General features: G+C 37.6%; 1 protein-coding gene across 7 annotated transcripts in view; it reads right to left on the bottom strand.

The window, feature by feature from the left end:
- The window catches only part of Pip5k1b (phosphatidylinositol-4-phosphate 5-kinase type 1 beta), a 411290-nt gene that overhangs the window by 168461 nt on the left and 229666 nt on the right, over nucleotides 1-13163 (bottom strand). For all 7 annotated transcript variants that reach the window (XM_033757714.1, XM_033757716.1, XM_033757715.1 and 4 more), the window contains 2 exons: nucleotides 10417-10504; nucleotides 7253-7321 (listed from right to left, as the gene is read on the bottom strand). In XM_033757714.1, the coding sequence (XP_033613605.1) occupies nucleotides 7253-7321 (69 nt within the window). In that variant the 5' untranslated portion in view covers nucleotides 10417-10504. The remainder of the gene's footprint in view (nucleotides 1-7252; nucleotides 7322-10416; nucleotides 10505-13163) is intronic.

The raw sequence follows: 13163 nt of genomic DNA, 5'->3' as shown, positions 1-13163 counted from the left end.
TGCTTTGGAAATGAGAGGCAGAGGGGTTTTACTCCACCCCCCGTCTCTCTCGCTCTCTCTCTCTCTGGCTCTCTCTCTCTCTCTCTTTTGGTACTGGGGATTGAACTTGGGCCACTACACTTGTGAGGCAAGCGGCAGAACCTCTGAGCTAAATAAATCCCCAGTCCCTACTCTTGCTAATAAAAGCAGTAACTTTACTCATCACTGTTCTACTTCTGGTGAATCACTTGATTATCATAGCACTATGAGGCAGTTAGGGGTGGTATTAATTACATTTTATCAATGAGGAAAAATAAGATATAGATCAACTAGAAAAATAGCCTAAAGTTATAAACTAGAATCTGGCAGGGCTGAACTTACACACCTATCTTCATCTTAAAAGACTAGATTTTTAAAAATCAATTAATTTTATCGGTACATTTAAGGTATACAATGTAGGGGCATTCATCCTTGGAAATTTGCACCTTTATATAATCCATCTTGGGTCTTATTTTTTCCCCATTCCCCTGCCCTCCTTTCAACCCCTCCACTCCTCCCTTTCTACAAGACGTTGTTTCCATTTCTTCTTTTCCTCTTTGTTCCCATCTTTCTTTTCCCCTACCCCTCCCATTCCCATCCTGCTTTGCACCTTTTCTGTTTCAGATCATCTATTATACCTTTTAGTCCTTATTTACACTTTCAGTTTCTCCCACTACACATACGTGTCCTATTTAATAAAAAACTAGATATTGTGGGCAAAGTTTTTTAACCTTGGCACTAGCAACATTTCAATGATTTTTTTTTGTCTTAGGACTCTGTCTTATGAATTTTACAGTACAGTAACTTTCAGAAGCCAAAAGTACTAGCTCCCTTGTCATGACAATAACAAAAAATATCTCCAGACCTTGCTAAATGTTTGCATGGAGTGCAAAGTATCTGAGAAAACCACTGGGGAGGTTTTGGGATTAAGGTACTCTAGGAACACCATTTACAGTATCAGAGGGTCATTCTTCTTAGGGTCTAGGGTAGTTGCTATTCCAAGGAACCTGGGCTCAACTCAAACTTAAAGCCTCACTATTCAGCTATAATTCTCTCAGGGCAGAAAACAAGTTTGCTCGTTTTGAGGAAGTAGTAGTTTTCTAGAATTGAAGGAAAGGAGGAACTGTCAGAGCACAAAACACATGCCAGCTCCTCCCTTCCTCTCCCAAATTTTGACACATTATTTTACTCAGTTTTTGAATAGATCATACATTCATTCACAAGGTTCGAAATTACATACTCATAAACAAGTGTATAAAGAGATGCCTTCCCCCACCTTGGTAGTCCCACTAGAGTTCTCCCTAGAGGAAGATGATGTTGCCTCTCTCAGAGAGGTCTTATAATAAAGATGTTTAGATCTAAACAAATGCTTCCTCTTAGATCAAAGTGTCTCTGGGCCACTACCTTACTCATGCTTCAAAAGCAAAAGAAGACATTTTTCCCTGTAATGTGGTCAGGATTGGGCTTTTTTACCTCCCACCTCATCACTGCTGCCTCCACTGATAGAGAAATTGGCTGAGATCTTGGAATGAAGCAGCAACCAAGGTCTTAAAACAACAAGGGCTGGGGCTGTAGCTCAGTGGTAAGGAACTTACCTAGCACACATAAGGCCCTGGGTTTAATCCCCAGTACTACAATAAATAAATATACAAATAAAAAATAAAACACGGTTAAACATAACTAGGACACTTGGGTCAAGAATACCACACTTTGTGCGTTCTGGTCTGGTCAGTTTCTCACTAGACATGGTAGAAAGTGGCTAAAGAGACTTGGAAGTCCTCAGCTGGTGTGCTGTGCTAAAGGCAGAGGACCTCTGCCCCCACCCCATCCTGCAGCAACTTGAGCCAGAATCTCCAGTGAAGGCCTATCGTGGGCAGGCCCGAGAAGCCAGAAGCAGGAGAAGAAGGGGCTCAGGGGGCAGTGAGATAGGAGGAAAGGCAGATGGGATCGGTCCATACCCAGGCGGCGGAGAAAGGCTACCTATTCCAACAGATCACAAAGTGAGGACATTCTGTGGCTGCAGACTAAGGTCTCTGAACAAAGACCCAGTAGGAGGTGACTTGACATGTCATGAGCCACCCTGCCATGTGTTAGTTCTGGAAGGGTGGGCAATTTTTCACATTTAAAATAGAGAAAACCTGGGTTCCTACTATCAGCGTTTTCCCCTACTGATAGCATCCTTAAAATAAACTCCTGTCCTGCTTCATGCTTCCTTTCAGGACCTGCATTGAAAACTTTCAGAATAGACATCATTGAGATGTTCTTGAAAGTATTTCTCCCATCTTTTTTTTTGTACCAGGGATTGAACTCAGGTCCATGCACTTGCAAGGCAGGTGGCGGAACCGCTGAGCTAAATCCCTGGCTTTCTCCCATCTTTTTCTGCCCAAATTTATACCCAACTCTGTCGCTCGACTAACAGAAAATCTCGTGTCACTGTCCCCCGCCATGACCTCATGCAGCTTGCACGCGGCCACTGGATCTGCAGTCACTCATCATGTCACTCTCCTCCTCAACAATGCCATGGTTTTTCTCTGCCTTATAACTGTACTGTCCGTCAGCCACAGGTGCCCATTTAAGCTTAAGGTTTAGTAAAACAAGATTCAAATTTCATTTCCTGTTCCACACTGGCCACATTTCAAGTGCCCCACAGCCACATGTAGCTTGCAGCCACTGCATGAGCGCAGATTGTAGAACATTTCCATCACTCTAGAAAGTTCAATGGACAACACTGGCCTAGCAGATAAAATTAAAACCCCTCAAAAAAGCACCCAAGACTGGCTGTCACTCAGAGTCAGCCTATACTTCCAAAATTGCCTGCTACTTTCCCTTAGCATTGACACGTGCCTTTGATCAGGCCAGACTTTCCTGCCGTCTAGCAAAGCACGCTCAACTCTGATTCTGGGCCTGTGTTCACCAGATTCCCTGTCACGGAGACAAATAAGTAAGTAAATCAGAAGGCGCAGTCACTAAAGAAGTGGGATTTTATGTTATGACAAAAACAATGAGACATTATGAAATTTTTTATCCCAGTGAAATGCTCTGTTAGCTAACAAGCCTGGGGAAAGGCTGAGAAGACTAATGAGCTTTAAGCTCATGAGGACTTGTGAGATGATTAAATGAAATGCCTCTAATCTTGGCACTTACTCAATACTTGATTTGGGTCACTTTTTGTTTTTCACATGGGAATGCATTTTTTTTTCTCCCAAATAAATTGCAAAGTCATGGGAAACAGAAATGAATTCTTACAGGCATTTCTTTTGCATCCTTTTCTTTCCTGCCTCTCTTTTCTACACTAATAGTAGTCAGAAGCTGCAAACTAGCTGCAGCTTGAGGGCCAGATATGTTCAAGACACATGCTATTTTGCCCAGTGGGTATTTTTAAAAAATACTGAATCAGTTTCCTATTTTAAAAAATGGGAAAATTTCACATTACAATCCTTATTTCCAGTTTCCTGAAAAATCTGAGGATATTGTAGAGCTGGACAAGCATCCATACATAGGTTGTCAGCAGTCTGTGAACGAAGGCATGTACTCCCTGGATGGCTCCCCTGGTTATTTCACTCCTTGTTAGCTGCCTGGACATTCCAGGCTTTTGTATTTACAACTCTTGAGGAAGACACACAGTAACAATTAAGAATGAAAACACTGGACTCTGTAAACACAGCCAGGCAGCCATTAATGACTATCTTAATGAGCAACATGTTTGTTTTAGGGACCTAAACTTAAATTTCTTATTTTAGTCCTTAGCTGAAGAGATTAACCTCTTAGGCTGAATTTAGCTCTTCTTCCTGAGCTGGCCAAGAGCTGATAATGGATTAGGGAAATGGTCAAGTGGAAGAACAAAAAGCCAGCCAGCATAAATAGTCATGTGTAAATAATTAAGACAACGGAGCATATAGAATTGTTCCACAAACACCGTGTTCCCTAAAAACATGTGGAAATCATAATTCTCATGATCCTGAGTGTTGCTGGCAGCTGCCCAATAAATCTGGGGCACTATGCAAAATACCTAAGCCAGCCGGTTTACCTAACTTGCACTGGTTTCTCCTCTTCTGACCACCTCACAGACTGCTGTGTTCTATAGTTGTTTCCATGCCTTGCTTCCCCCAATCACTCCTAAGTTCCTCCTACTCTCCTTTGGTATGGTACTCGTTCTTGGAGCAGTAGACAGGGGGTCCTTAACCTGGGATCCATGGGTTGCTTCAGTTATCAGAGCTTCTTATTAAACAGCTACGTTCCTGAAGGTTGGAGCTTCAGGACTAGAAAATAAATTTAACTTTAGAGTATTTGTGAAAGGACAAAGGTTAATGAAGTACATGATGGCCTTGACGACATTCATCTGATCTGCGAACTGTTATATCTAGTTTTCTTCATTATCTGTGCAAAGCAGAGCTTTCATTTTCCATTATGATCATGAGAAAAAATGCTAAGCTACACAGGGCATCTCAGGCATTGTGCTGGTAGAGACTACATGTATAGGGAGCAAAACTGCCAGTCTTTGAGACAATCAAACCAGGTACAAACAAACGAACCATAATCTATATTTTTCAATCTGTATTTTTCTCTATGTTGCCTGAGAGAATACCACAGAGATTCTCCAAGGCTTTTAAGCAAAGATTCATTAAATTTGAACGTTCTCATTATCTAGAGCTAATTTAAGGACTCTGTGATAACTGGAAATGTGGCTAATGTGACATAAACTATCTTGATAGACTTTGTCACATTTATAAAATGTATTTCTTCTCTAAATGCGTATAAACCATGTGTTTAGGGACTACTCAAATTTTGCTGGGGAACAATGTCTCATTTATCATCTGGTTTCTGGAATATACCTTTTCCTCAGTTTTAAAAATAGGGATATTATTTACTCCCCTCTTATTATATTTCTTCTCTTCTAAAACAAGTTCAAAGCTCACATACAACCGTTTCCCTCTTCTCAATTCTAATTCATTCATTTGGGAAATAGTTTATCTTGGCCTAGAGATAATCTCATTCACAATAGCAAACGTTTGTATTATCACCTCTCCTAACTCTGTCACTAACATCTTCTCCAGTTTGAAGATAGTTCTACTAAATGTGGAAGAATTAAACTGAATAATTCAGCTGAGCTTTGATCTGTCAGTAAAGTAATCCTTTCTTCCTTCAGTGTGTGTCAACACTATATTTACCAAGGGCTAAGGCTCTAGGAGATGTTCTGTCTCTTTTTGGTGCTTCTCTTAGAAATACCTCCCCCTCCATCACTTACATTCTGTTTAACATCAGAGATCACAGAAAAGATCCCTATACTATTACTTGCTTTTATAAATTGTTGGTGTTTTGTGTGTATGTATATGTTTGGTTCCCTTTAACTTTACCTTGCCTTTTGTCTACTGGAATTATTTGTCATCACCGAATCTGATTTGTACTGTTTATAACCTTCACAACATTGCTGAGACAAACTGCTGTTAGAGACATTAATCGTAGAATCATACCTACAATATTATTGGCAAAATGCTTCACTAAATTCTGGGGCAGGGTACAGTTAGAAAGCTCCCAGATTCCATGATTACAGTCTTTCTACTACCTCTGCATCATGGAAGAGCTCCTATAGGTCAGAATTGCATCAAAAATCTTGGTGCACTTTGGTGCTAATGAGAAGACTTCCAGGAAGTGACGTGAAGTAATGACAGGCCAGCAATTTAGCTGTCTCTCTGTTGGCCTCATGCTTGACTAGATTTCCACAGAGTCTTGCGTAAACAAGATATACTTGGTTTTTCACCTCTGTCTAAAAATGAACAATGGTGAATTGGCTGGCACATTTGGACAGATGCACACATTTTAGAAGACATAATGTGACATCTTGGAGCTCTTACATATTCACCCAGCTTTTCCTTAAGCAAAACACCCCTTTGGATGACAACCCCCCTGTTGGATCTAGGTCTGGATGAGTAAGAAAGGATGAGTAAAAAAGATATACCAATGAAAAAAATCAAGTTCTCCCATGTAAGAGCTGAACAGGAAATGTATCATGTTAGTTCTATGACCTGAATATGTGCTCCAAATAGACAATTCAAACATTTTACTACAAAACTTGCCAGTTATCAAACACAAGCAATAGTAAAACAAGAAATTAAAATATAATAAATTTTCAACAAAAACTTCTACTTCTCAGAGGGCAGGAGGGCAAAAATTTTTTAAAGCTGCAATGTACAGTCAATTTATAATCAAGAGCAGTGATGCTTGATAATATAGTTTATCCAGTAATGATTCTAAACATTAGCTGGCTTGCTAGGAGTCAAGACTTTATAAAATTTAGAATGGTCAGGTAAGATGCACTGGGAAGCCTACAGGGTGCTTTTTGTGAAATAGTCTAAAGACATGAATTCTGAGCTAAGAAAATGGGGAGGGACGGAACATTCCATATTTAAAATTTGTGTAAAATTCAAAGACAGAAAATACTTAAAAGACTGGTGGAAAGTACTGAGTCAATTAGAGAATTCACATAACACAGTGAACACTGCATGCCTTAAAATCCTTCTCCTTAGGAATAAGAAGGGTCTTTAAATAACTACCTTTCATTGAGGAAAACTTTAGTAGGTAAAAGACAGGTCCCCAAAGACACCAATCCCCTAATCATTGGGGCCTGTGAGTAGGTTATGTTATATGGCAGTGAGGAGTTAAGGTTGGAGGAGAAACTAAGGTTGCTAATCAGGGGACTTCATTCATTCATTTGAAATAGGGGGGATTGAACCCAGGGCTTTCTCACTAAGCTATGTTCTACTCCCTCCCCTCTTAATTTTTTAGTTTTGAGACAGAGTCTCCCTAAGGTGCTAAGTTGCCCAGGCTGGGCTTGAACTTGCAATCATTCTGCCTCAGTCTCACATAGTACTTGGATTCCAAGCACCAATGTGTCTGGCTAAATGAGTTCTTTAGAGTTATCCCACACGCTCTTGCTGGTTTTGAAACAGAAGAAAGCCTTGACACAGGAAATGCAGGCGGCCTCTAGAAGCTGGGAATAAGAGAGAAATGGATGACCCTTTAGATCTGCCAGCAAGTAATGCAGCTCTGCAGACACCAATAAGAACCCTGTCATCTTTACCTGCAGAACTATAAGATAATGCATTGTATTATTCAAGCCACCAAGGTGTGGCAGTTTGGTATAGCAGCAACAGGAAAACAAGACATTAACTCACAACTGCTCTGGAGGAAGAAAAGACTCTAATGGTATCAACATGACAAACAATAGAACACTCACCTTTTTATAGGTTTTTTCTTCATTTTGTTTTCCAGGTGCTGCATCTCCATTTTCAGCAGCTGACGACATCTATAAAGGAAAATATTCCCATGTGAATTTAAACAGTACTCTGAAATACAACTATTAATATAGCTAAATAAACAATATATTTTAAAAATGTTTTTGTTAGTACTGCTGTTTCTAAGAAAGGAAAAAAAGAAATTCTCAGAATACTTAAAAAAAAAACCTGTGTTCCTCAATCTTTCCAAAATAAATCTTAACTTCTAAATAGTTTTAGTGGTATACTTAACTCTGTTAGCTTTAAGAAATATGCTACAAAAGTCCAAGTCCCTATCACATATCTAAATGTGTTCCTACAAAGCCATTAAAAATTTTTTCTTCTGGTTATAAATGCTTATAGTAAAAATATCCAGAAAGTACCAAAATATATGAATTAGAGCAAAAAAATTACTCTTAATTCTACTTCCCTTAAACAACTCTACTATTCACATTTTAGCATATGTGTTTCTACTTTTCATTCTGTGCATTTTTATATAAATAGTACTGTATCACCTTACTATTTTTACTGAACATTGATATAATACACATTTTCCCATTTGATCATAAAAAGAAAGAGAAAACAAAGTAGTGAAGGTTAATATTATTTTAACATTAGTTTTAGCTCTTCACATTTCTTCTTTTGAGTTTTCTTTCTGTGTGTGTCCATCTATCTATTGCAGTCTTGGTACCATAAGTTACTGATTTTTTTTAACCTATTAGTTATTAATATTAGTGAGTTTCTGTAAATGCTTTTTTGTAGCTCATATAAAAGGGTTCCCTATTTGTAGTATACTGCAATTATATTTTTTACATCCAGCTTTAAGTGACCCTTGCTCCGGTGGCTTTGTGTAAATATGTTTGCCCTAGTTGAATTAAGAAACTTTAAGGGTTATAAAATGAAAACAAAACAAAAAAAAATAAAGTATTCGTTTTCTGCTAGATAAAAAAAATTGTGAGTTTCCTATTGATTTTTATGTTTTAAGGTTACAATCTGTTACCAAGCACCTTATTAATATTTTCCCATGTTGTTGAGTGCCTTTTAACTTGTTTTATAATTATGATTCAGAGTTTTGCAGTTTTGCATACTCAATATGGACCATCTTTATGATTTTTCTTAATATTTTGAATAAAATACTTTTTGCTCACTGACAGATATCACATGCTCAAACATGTATTACTCTCACTTTCATATTTACCTGATATGTATTTCTTTCTTTCATTTTTTTCTTTTACTTTTTTTGGGGTTTTTTTTGAGACAGAGTCTCATCTATGTTGTTGAGACTGACCTGGAACTCACTATGTAGCCCAGGCTGGTCTCGAACTCACAGTGATCCACCTGCCTCAGCCTCCCGAGTGCTGGGATTACAGGCGTGTGTCATCACCCCTGGCCCCTCATATGTATTTCTAATGACAGTTATTTCTGTGATAAACAAAGGTAACTGCAGGGCCGGGGATTCAGCTCAGCGGTTCTGCTGCCTGCTTCACAAGGGCAAAGTCTCGAGTTTGATCCCCGTTACCAAAAAAAAAAAAAAAGGTAACTGCATGTGCAGAGAACCACAATATGTAGGGTCGTATCTGAAATTGAATAAAGAGCATTTACTACACGAATGAGGGGTAAAACTTGTGGTTTTCATAGCTTCTCAGCCTTTTGGCTAAGATCAAGGAAAACTGATTTTCTTATAAGCCTTTAAAGCATGCTCTAAATCTGGGGCTTTTAATAAACACAGTGTTTGTTACACCAAAGAATTCACTGGCCATTTCTCTGCACTGCAAGTAAATGACTGAATTTACCCTGGCTGCCAGGAGCATGATGTGACTACAGCCATCCAGGACAATGAAAGCCACCTTACCAGGTTTACTACAATCCAGCCGTCAAACCACTCCCTGGCCTTCTTCACTTTTCATGTCTATGTGCAACCATTCAACCTGTCCATACTAGATGAGGGAACTTTCAAGGACAAATGCTTCACAAATACCTGCTTTCCGTTCATCTGCTTTATTTCTTTAAAGAAAAAGTGACCTTTCTAGCTTCTTTAGAACAATATTTTGGTGAATTCTGAATAAAATATTAGGAAAATTTAAATACCTTTTAAGAGGCTTTATAATATCAGGCTTAGGGTGAGAAACAAATGTTCAGCTGTTCAACAGAAGACCTCACTGAAGAATGCCACATCAGCCTTTCCCTCCTAGGGTTTTACAGCTTCTATAATGAAAGCACTTCTAGAGCAACTGTAAAAGGTGCTTGAGAAAACCATCTCAACAAGAAACTGACTTAATGCCGTGAGCGAAGGACAGATGATGTGATGGTCTTAAAGTATTTTTTAGTACTTTTTCAATCACCCCTGACTTGACGGGAGGGAAGAGGAGAGAAATGTATGAACTTCTATTTTTAAAAGTCAATTCCTTTTAGGGTGTACAAAAGACAATAATGATAAAGAAAGGCCATGAACTACCACAATTCAAAGTGTTTTGTGCTTTTTGTTCTTCCTTCTGTAGAATGATATTTGACAAAAGGCACGTGGACCTATTAATCAAAGACATCTGGGCAGAGAGGCAAATGAGTCGCTCAGGGAGGGGCTGGTGAACTGCTAAGGACTGCTATTTGTTCCTACACTTTTTATGTTTTCACATCACTTAAGGTGTTATCCTTTGCAGCTAAAGAAGCCAAGATAGGTACAGATTAAAAACATCATTTTAAAAGCCATTATAATCTTATATATTTCTATGTACACATAAAAGGAGGAGGCAAGACATTCTGGTGATTATCTACAGATGATTGCATTATACATTCTTTAGGTTTTCATGTTTAGATTTTGTTTTATTCTTCAAATATGTTTTAGTTCACATTGCTACATTTACATATAAGGAAAATATTAAAAATTTAACCACACTCCATAATTAATGGCAGAGACCACACATCACCTGGGTTTTTTCCCCCTTCAGATATGACAACATTTGTAAAACTTCTAGTTTCTGTTTGTTTTAAATTTGATAATGTCAAAGTTAAAGGCCATGAACTAGATACATGTTTTAGACTATTTGTAAATAAACACACAATAAACACAGTAAGAGCTATATACTGTGTCAGTCAGAATTAACTAAAAACATAGACTGTATTTCCTTACCTTTGTAAACAAAATGGCGAATCATCTGTAGTTGGTAGTGATGGGTGGCCTATTCATCATAGCTGAAACTCTTTTCTTTCCCAGGTTCCTGTTAAAAATAGAAATTACTAGTCAGTATTTATTCATATCCCTACCTGATCTCCCAAAATGCATCAGAGGTAGATATGATGTAACCAGCAAAAATAAAGCAAGGAACTTGTGCGAGGGAAAGACGATGATGTCAACAACACGGGCCGTGTACAGAATGTCGGCCACATGACCGGGATGATGTACAATAAAGGAGATAAGTCTCTACTGCTACTCTGTGGTCCTCAGCTGCTACACTAAAGGCAGACATGAGCAGTTACTAGATGCTCAACGTCCAACAGGTAAAAATCAAACTGTTGCTGAAACAGGTCCTGGGGGAAGGAGGTTGAAGTGCGATTTCATATAGGAGACTTCCAGGGGACATGCAGATAATTTTTCGATATTTTCCCTATGATAAACTGTGAGTTTTATCAGAGTTGCTTAGAATGCTCTGAGCTGTAATTATGAGATATTTTCTCATTGTAATAAACTTTTAAATTCAGAGCGATATAAAGCAAAAATAAATAAAGTCCCACCCTTTTCCTCTTCTGGTGATAACCAATGTTAACAGTTTGTTGTATAACCTTGCAGAATCTCTTCTATGCTTATTTATATACATACACACATGTGTGTGTGCATGCACACAAAAACAAACACACACTCTCATTTCGGCTTCTTGCTCTTATCAGTACATATTTTGCAATTTTATATAGTTTTTCAATTGTATGCATATACCTCATTTTAAAACAACTGCACTGTATTCCACAAGATCATCATTTAACCAAACATGCCTTTGTAGATGAACACTCAGGTTGTTCCCAGGGTTGGCTACTCTCACCAGATCACAAATAAACTGCCTTATTCAAACAGTTTAATGTTCCAGTGCTTTTGTTTCTGTGGGAAAGAATCCTAGGAGTGAAACTGTGGGACCAAATATGATATGCGCAGTAACTATTCCAATGACTATTGCTTCACTTCTCTCTGTAAAAAGGTCCAAGCAACCCATCCAATGGTGCATGAAGAGTACTTGTTATTGACATACTTGTGAGCACTGGATGCTGCCATCTTTACTGTTTCCCAACCTGATTGACAAACCATGGCATCCTGGTTGTTTTAATTCATGCTCTCTTGCTACTAATGTGTGGTATCTTTTTACAGCTTTATTGGTGATTTACATTTTCCATTCATGTTCTTTGCCTATTTTTATACCAAGCTGCAGATCAGTTTTTAAAATCTTTTAGTATATTAAACATTAACTGTTGCATGAATTGTAAGCAACTGTTCTTTTGGCTTTGTTTATAGGTTTCTTCTCGTATAGACAGTTTTTAAGTTTTGCAAGTTTTTAAATTTTACACAAGTTTTGCACAGTTAAATTTTCCTTTATGGGTTATGGTTTTACTGGCTTGAAAATTTTCGTCTATGGATTATAAAGTGACTTCCTCCTTACCTAATGTCATATATGTATTCTTTCATATTTTCTTCTGATGCTTTTATGATTTCATTTTTAACATTAAATCTTTACTCCAAATGGAATTTAATCTAAATGCAACTATCATCTGATAACTTCTCCAACATAATTTATTTTGTAATCTCTCTTTTCCCTACTAGAAAGACCATGCCACTTTTAGCATACACTGAGTTTTCCTACATACTTCAATCTATTTTGGGATTCTATTCCATTCCAAAGACTTATAGATTCCTGAGCTAATATATTGTTTTAAAAATATCTAGAATATATAAAAAACTCAAAAGAATTAGATTCCCCAAAATAAAAGATTCAATCAAAAATGGGAAAGTAAAATCAATAGACACTTCACAGAAGAAATACAAATGGATAACAAATACAAGAAGAAATGTCCAATACTACTGGCTAATAGGGAAATGCAGATTAAAACAACACTGAGATTTCCATCTTTCCCAAAAAGAATGGCCATCATCAAGAAATCAAAATAATAACAAAGGCTAGTAAGGCTACAGAGAAAAAGGAACCCTTCTACACTGCTGGTGGGAATGTAAACTAGTATAACCATTGCAGAAATCAGTATGGAGATTCCTCAAACAACTAAAACTAGAAATTCTATTTGACCAAGCTACTTCCCACTTCTTCTTGAAAGAGTTAAAGACATCACATTGCAGTGATAATACATATCCATGTTTACAGCAGCACAATTCACAATAGATAAACCTTGCATGTGGCCCACATGTCCATCAACAGATGAATGGGTAAAGAAAAAGTAAGTGATCTTCATACACAATGGAGTACTACTCTGTCATAAAGAAAAAAACTTGAGTCATTTGTTGAAAAATGGATGCACCTTGAAACCATAATGTTAAGTGAAATAAATGAGACACACCAGTTTAATTATTGCATGGTTCTATTATATAAGAAACCTAAAATATAAATAAAGACCAAAATAAAAGTCAGAAAATAGGAAGTAAGGAGACAGATCCAAAGATGGAGGGAGGGGAGAGGGAGAGGAGGGCAAGAGAATGAAAAAAAGTAATGAAGATGTGTTATGTAGATGTACCAACTCCCCACAAGGAATGGAAACATTATGTGTTGCAAACATGTACTAAAACAAAACAAAACAAATACAAGCAGATTATCTATAGGCTCAAGGTCCCCATGCTACTATTCTTTCAAGTTTGGCAATTTTCTTGCACATATATGTATATGTATA

This window comes from Fukomys damarensis, unplaced genomic scaffold (genome assembly GCF_012274545.1).
Source record: "Fukomys damarensis isolate Sample0158 unplaced genomic scaffold, DMR_v1.0_HiC HiC_scaffold_31, whole genome shotgun sequence".
NCBI lineage: Eukaryota > Metazoa > Chordata > Mammalia > Rodentia > Bathyergidae > Fukomys > Fukomys damarensis.
This window is presented reverse-complemented; position numbering and strand designations above follow the sequence as displayed.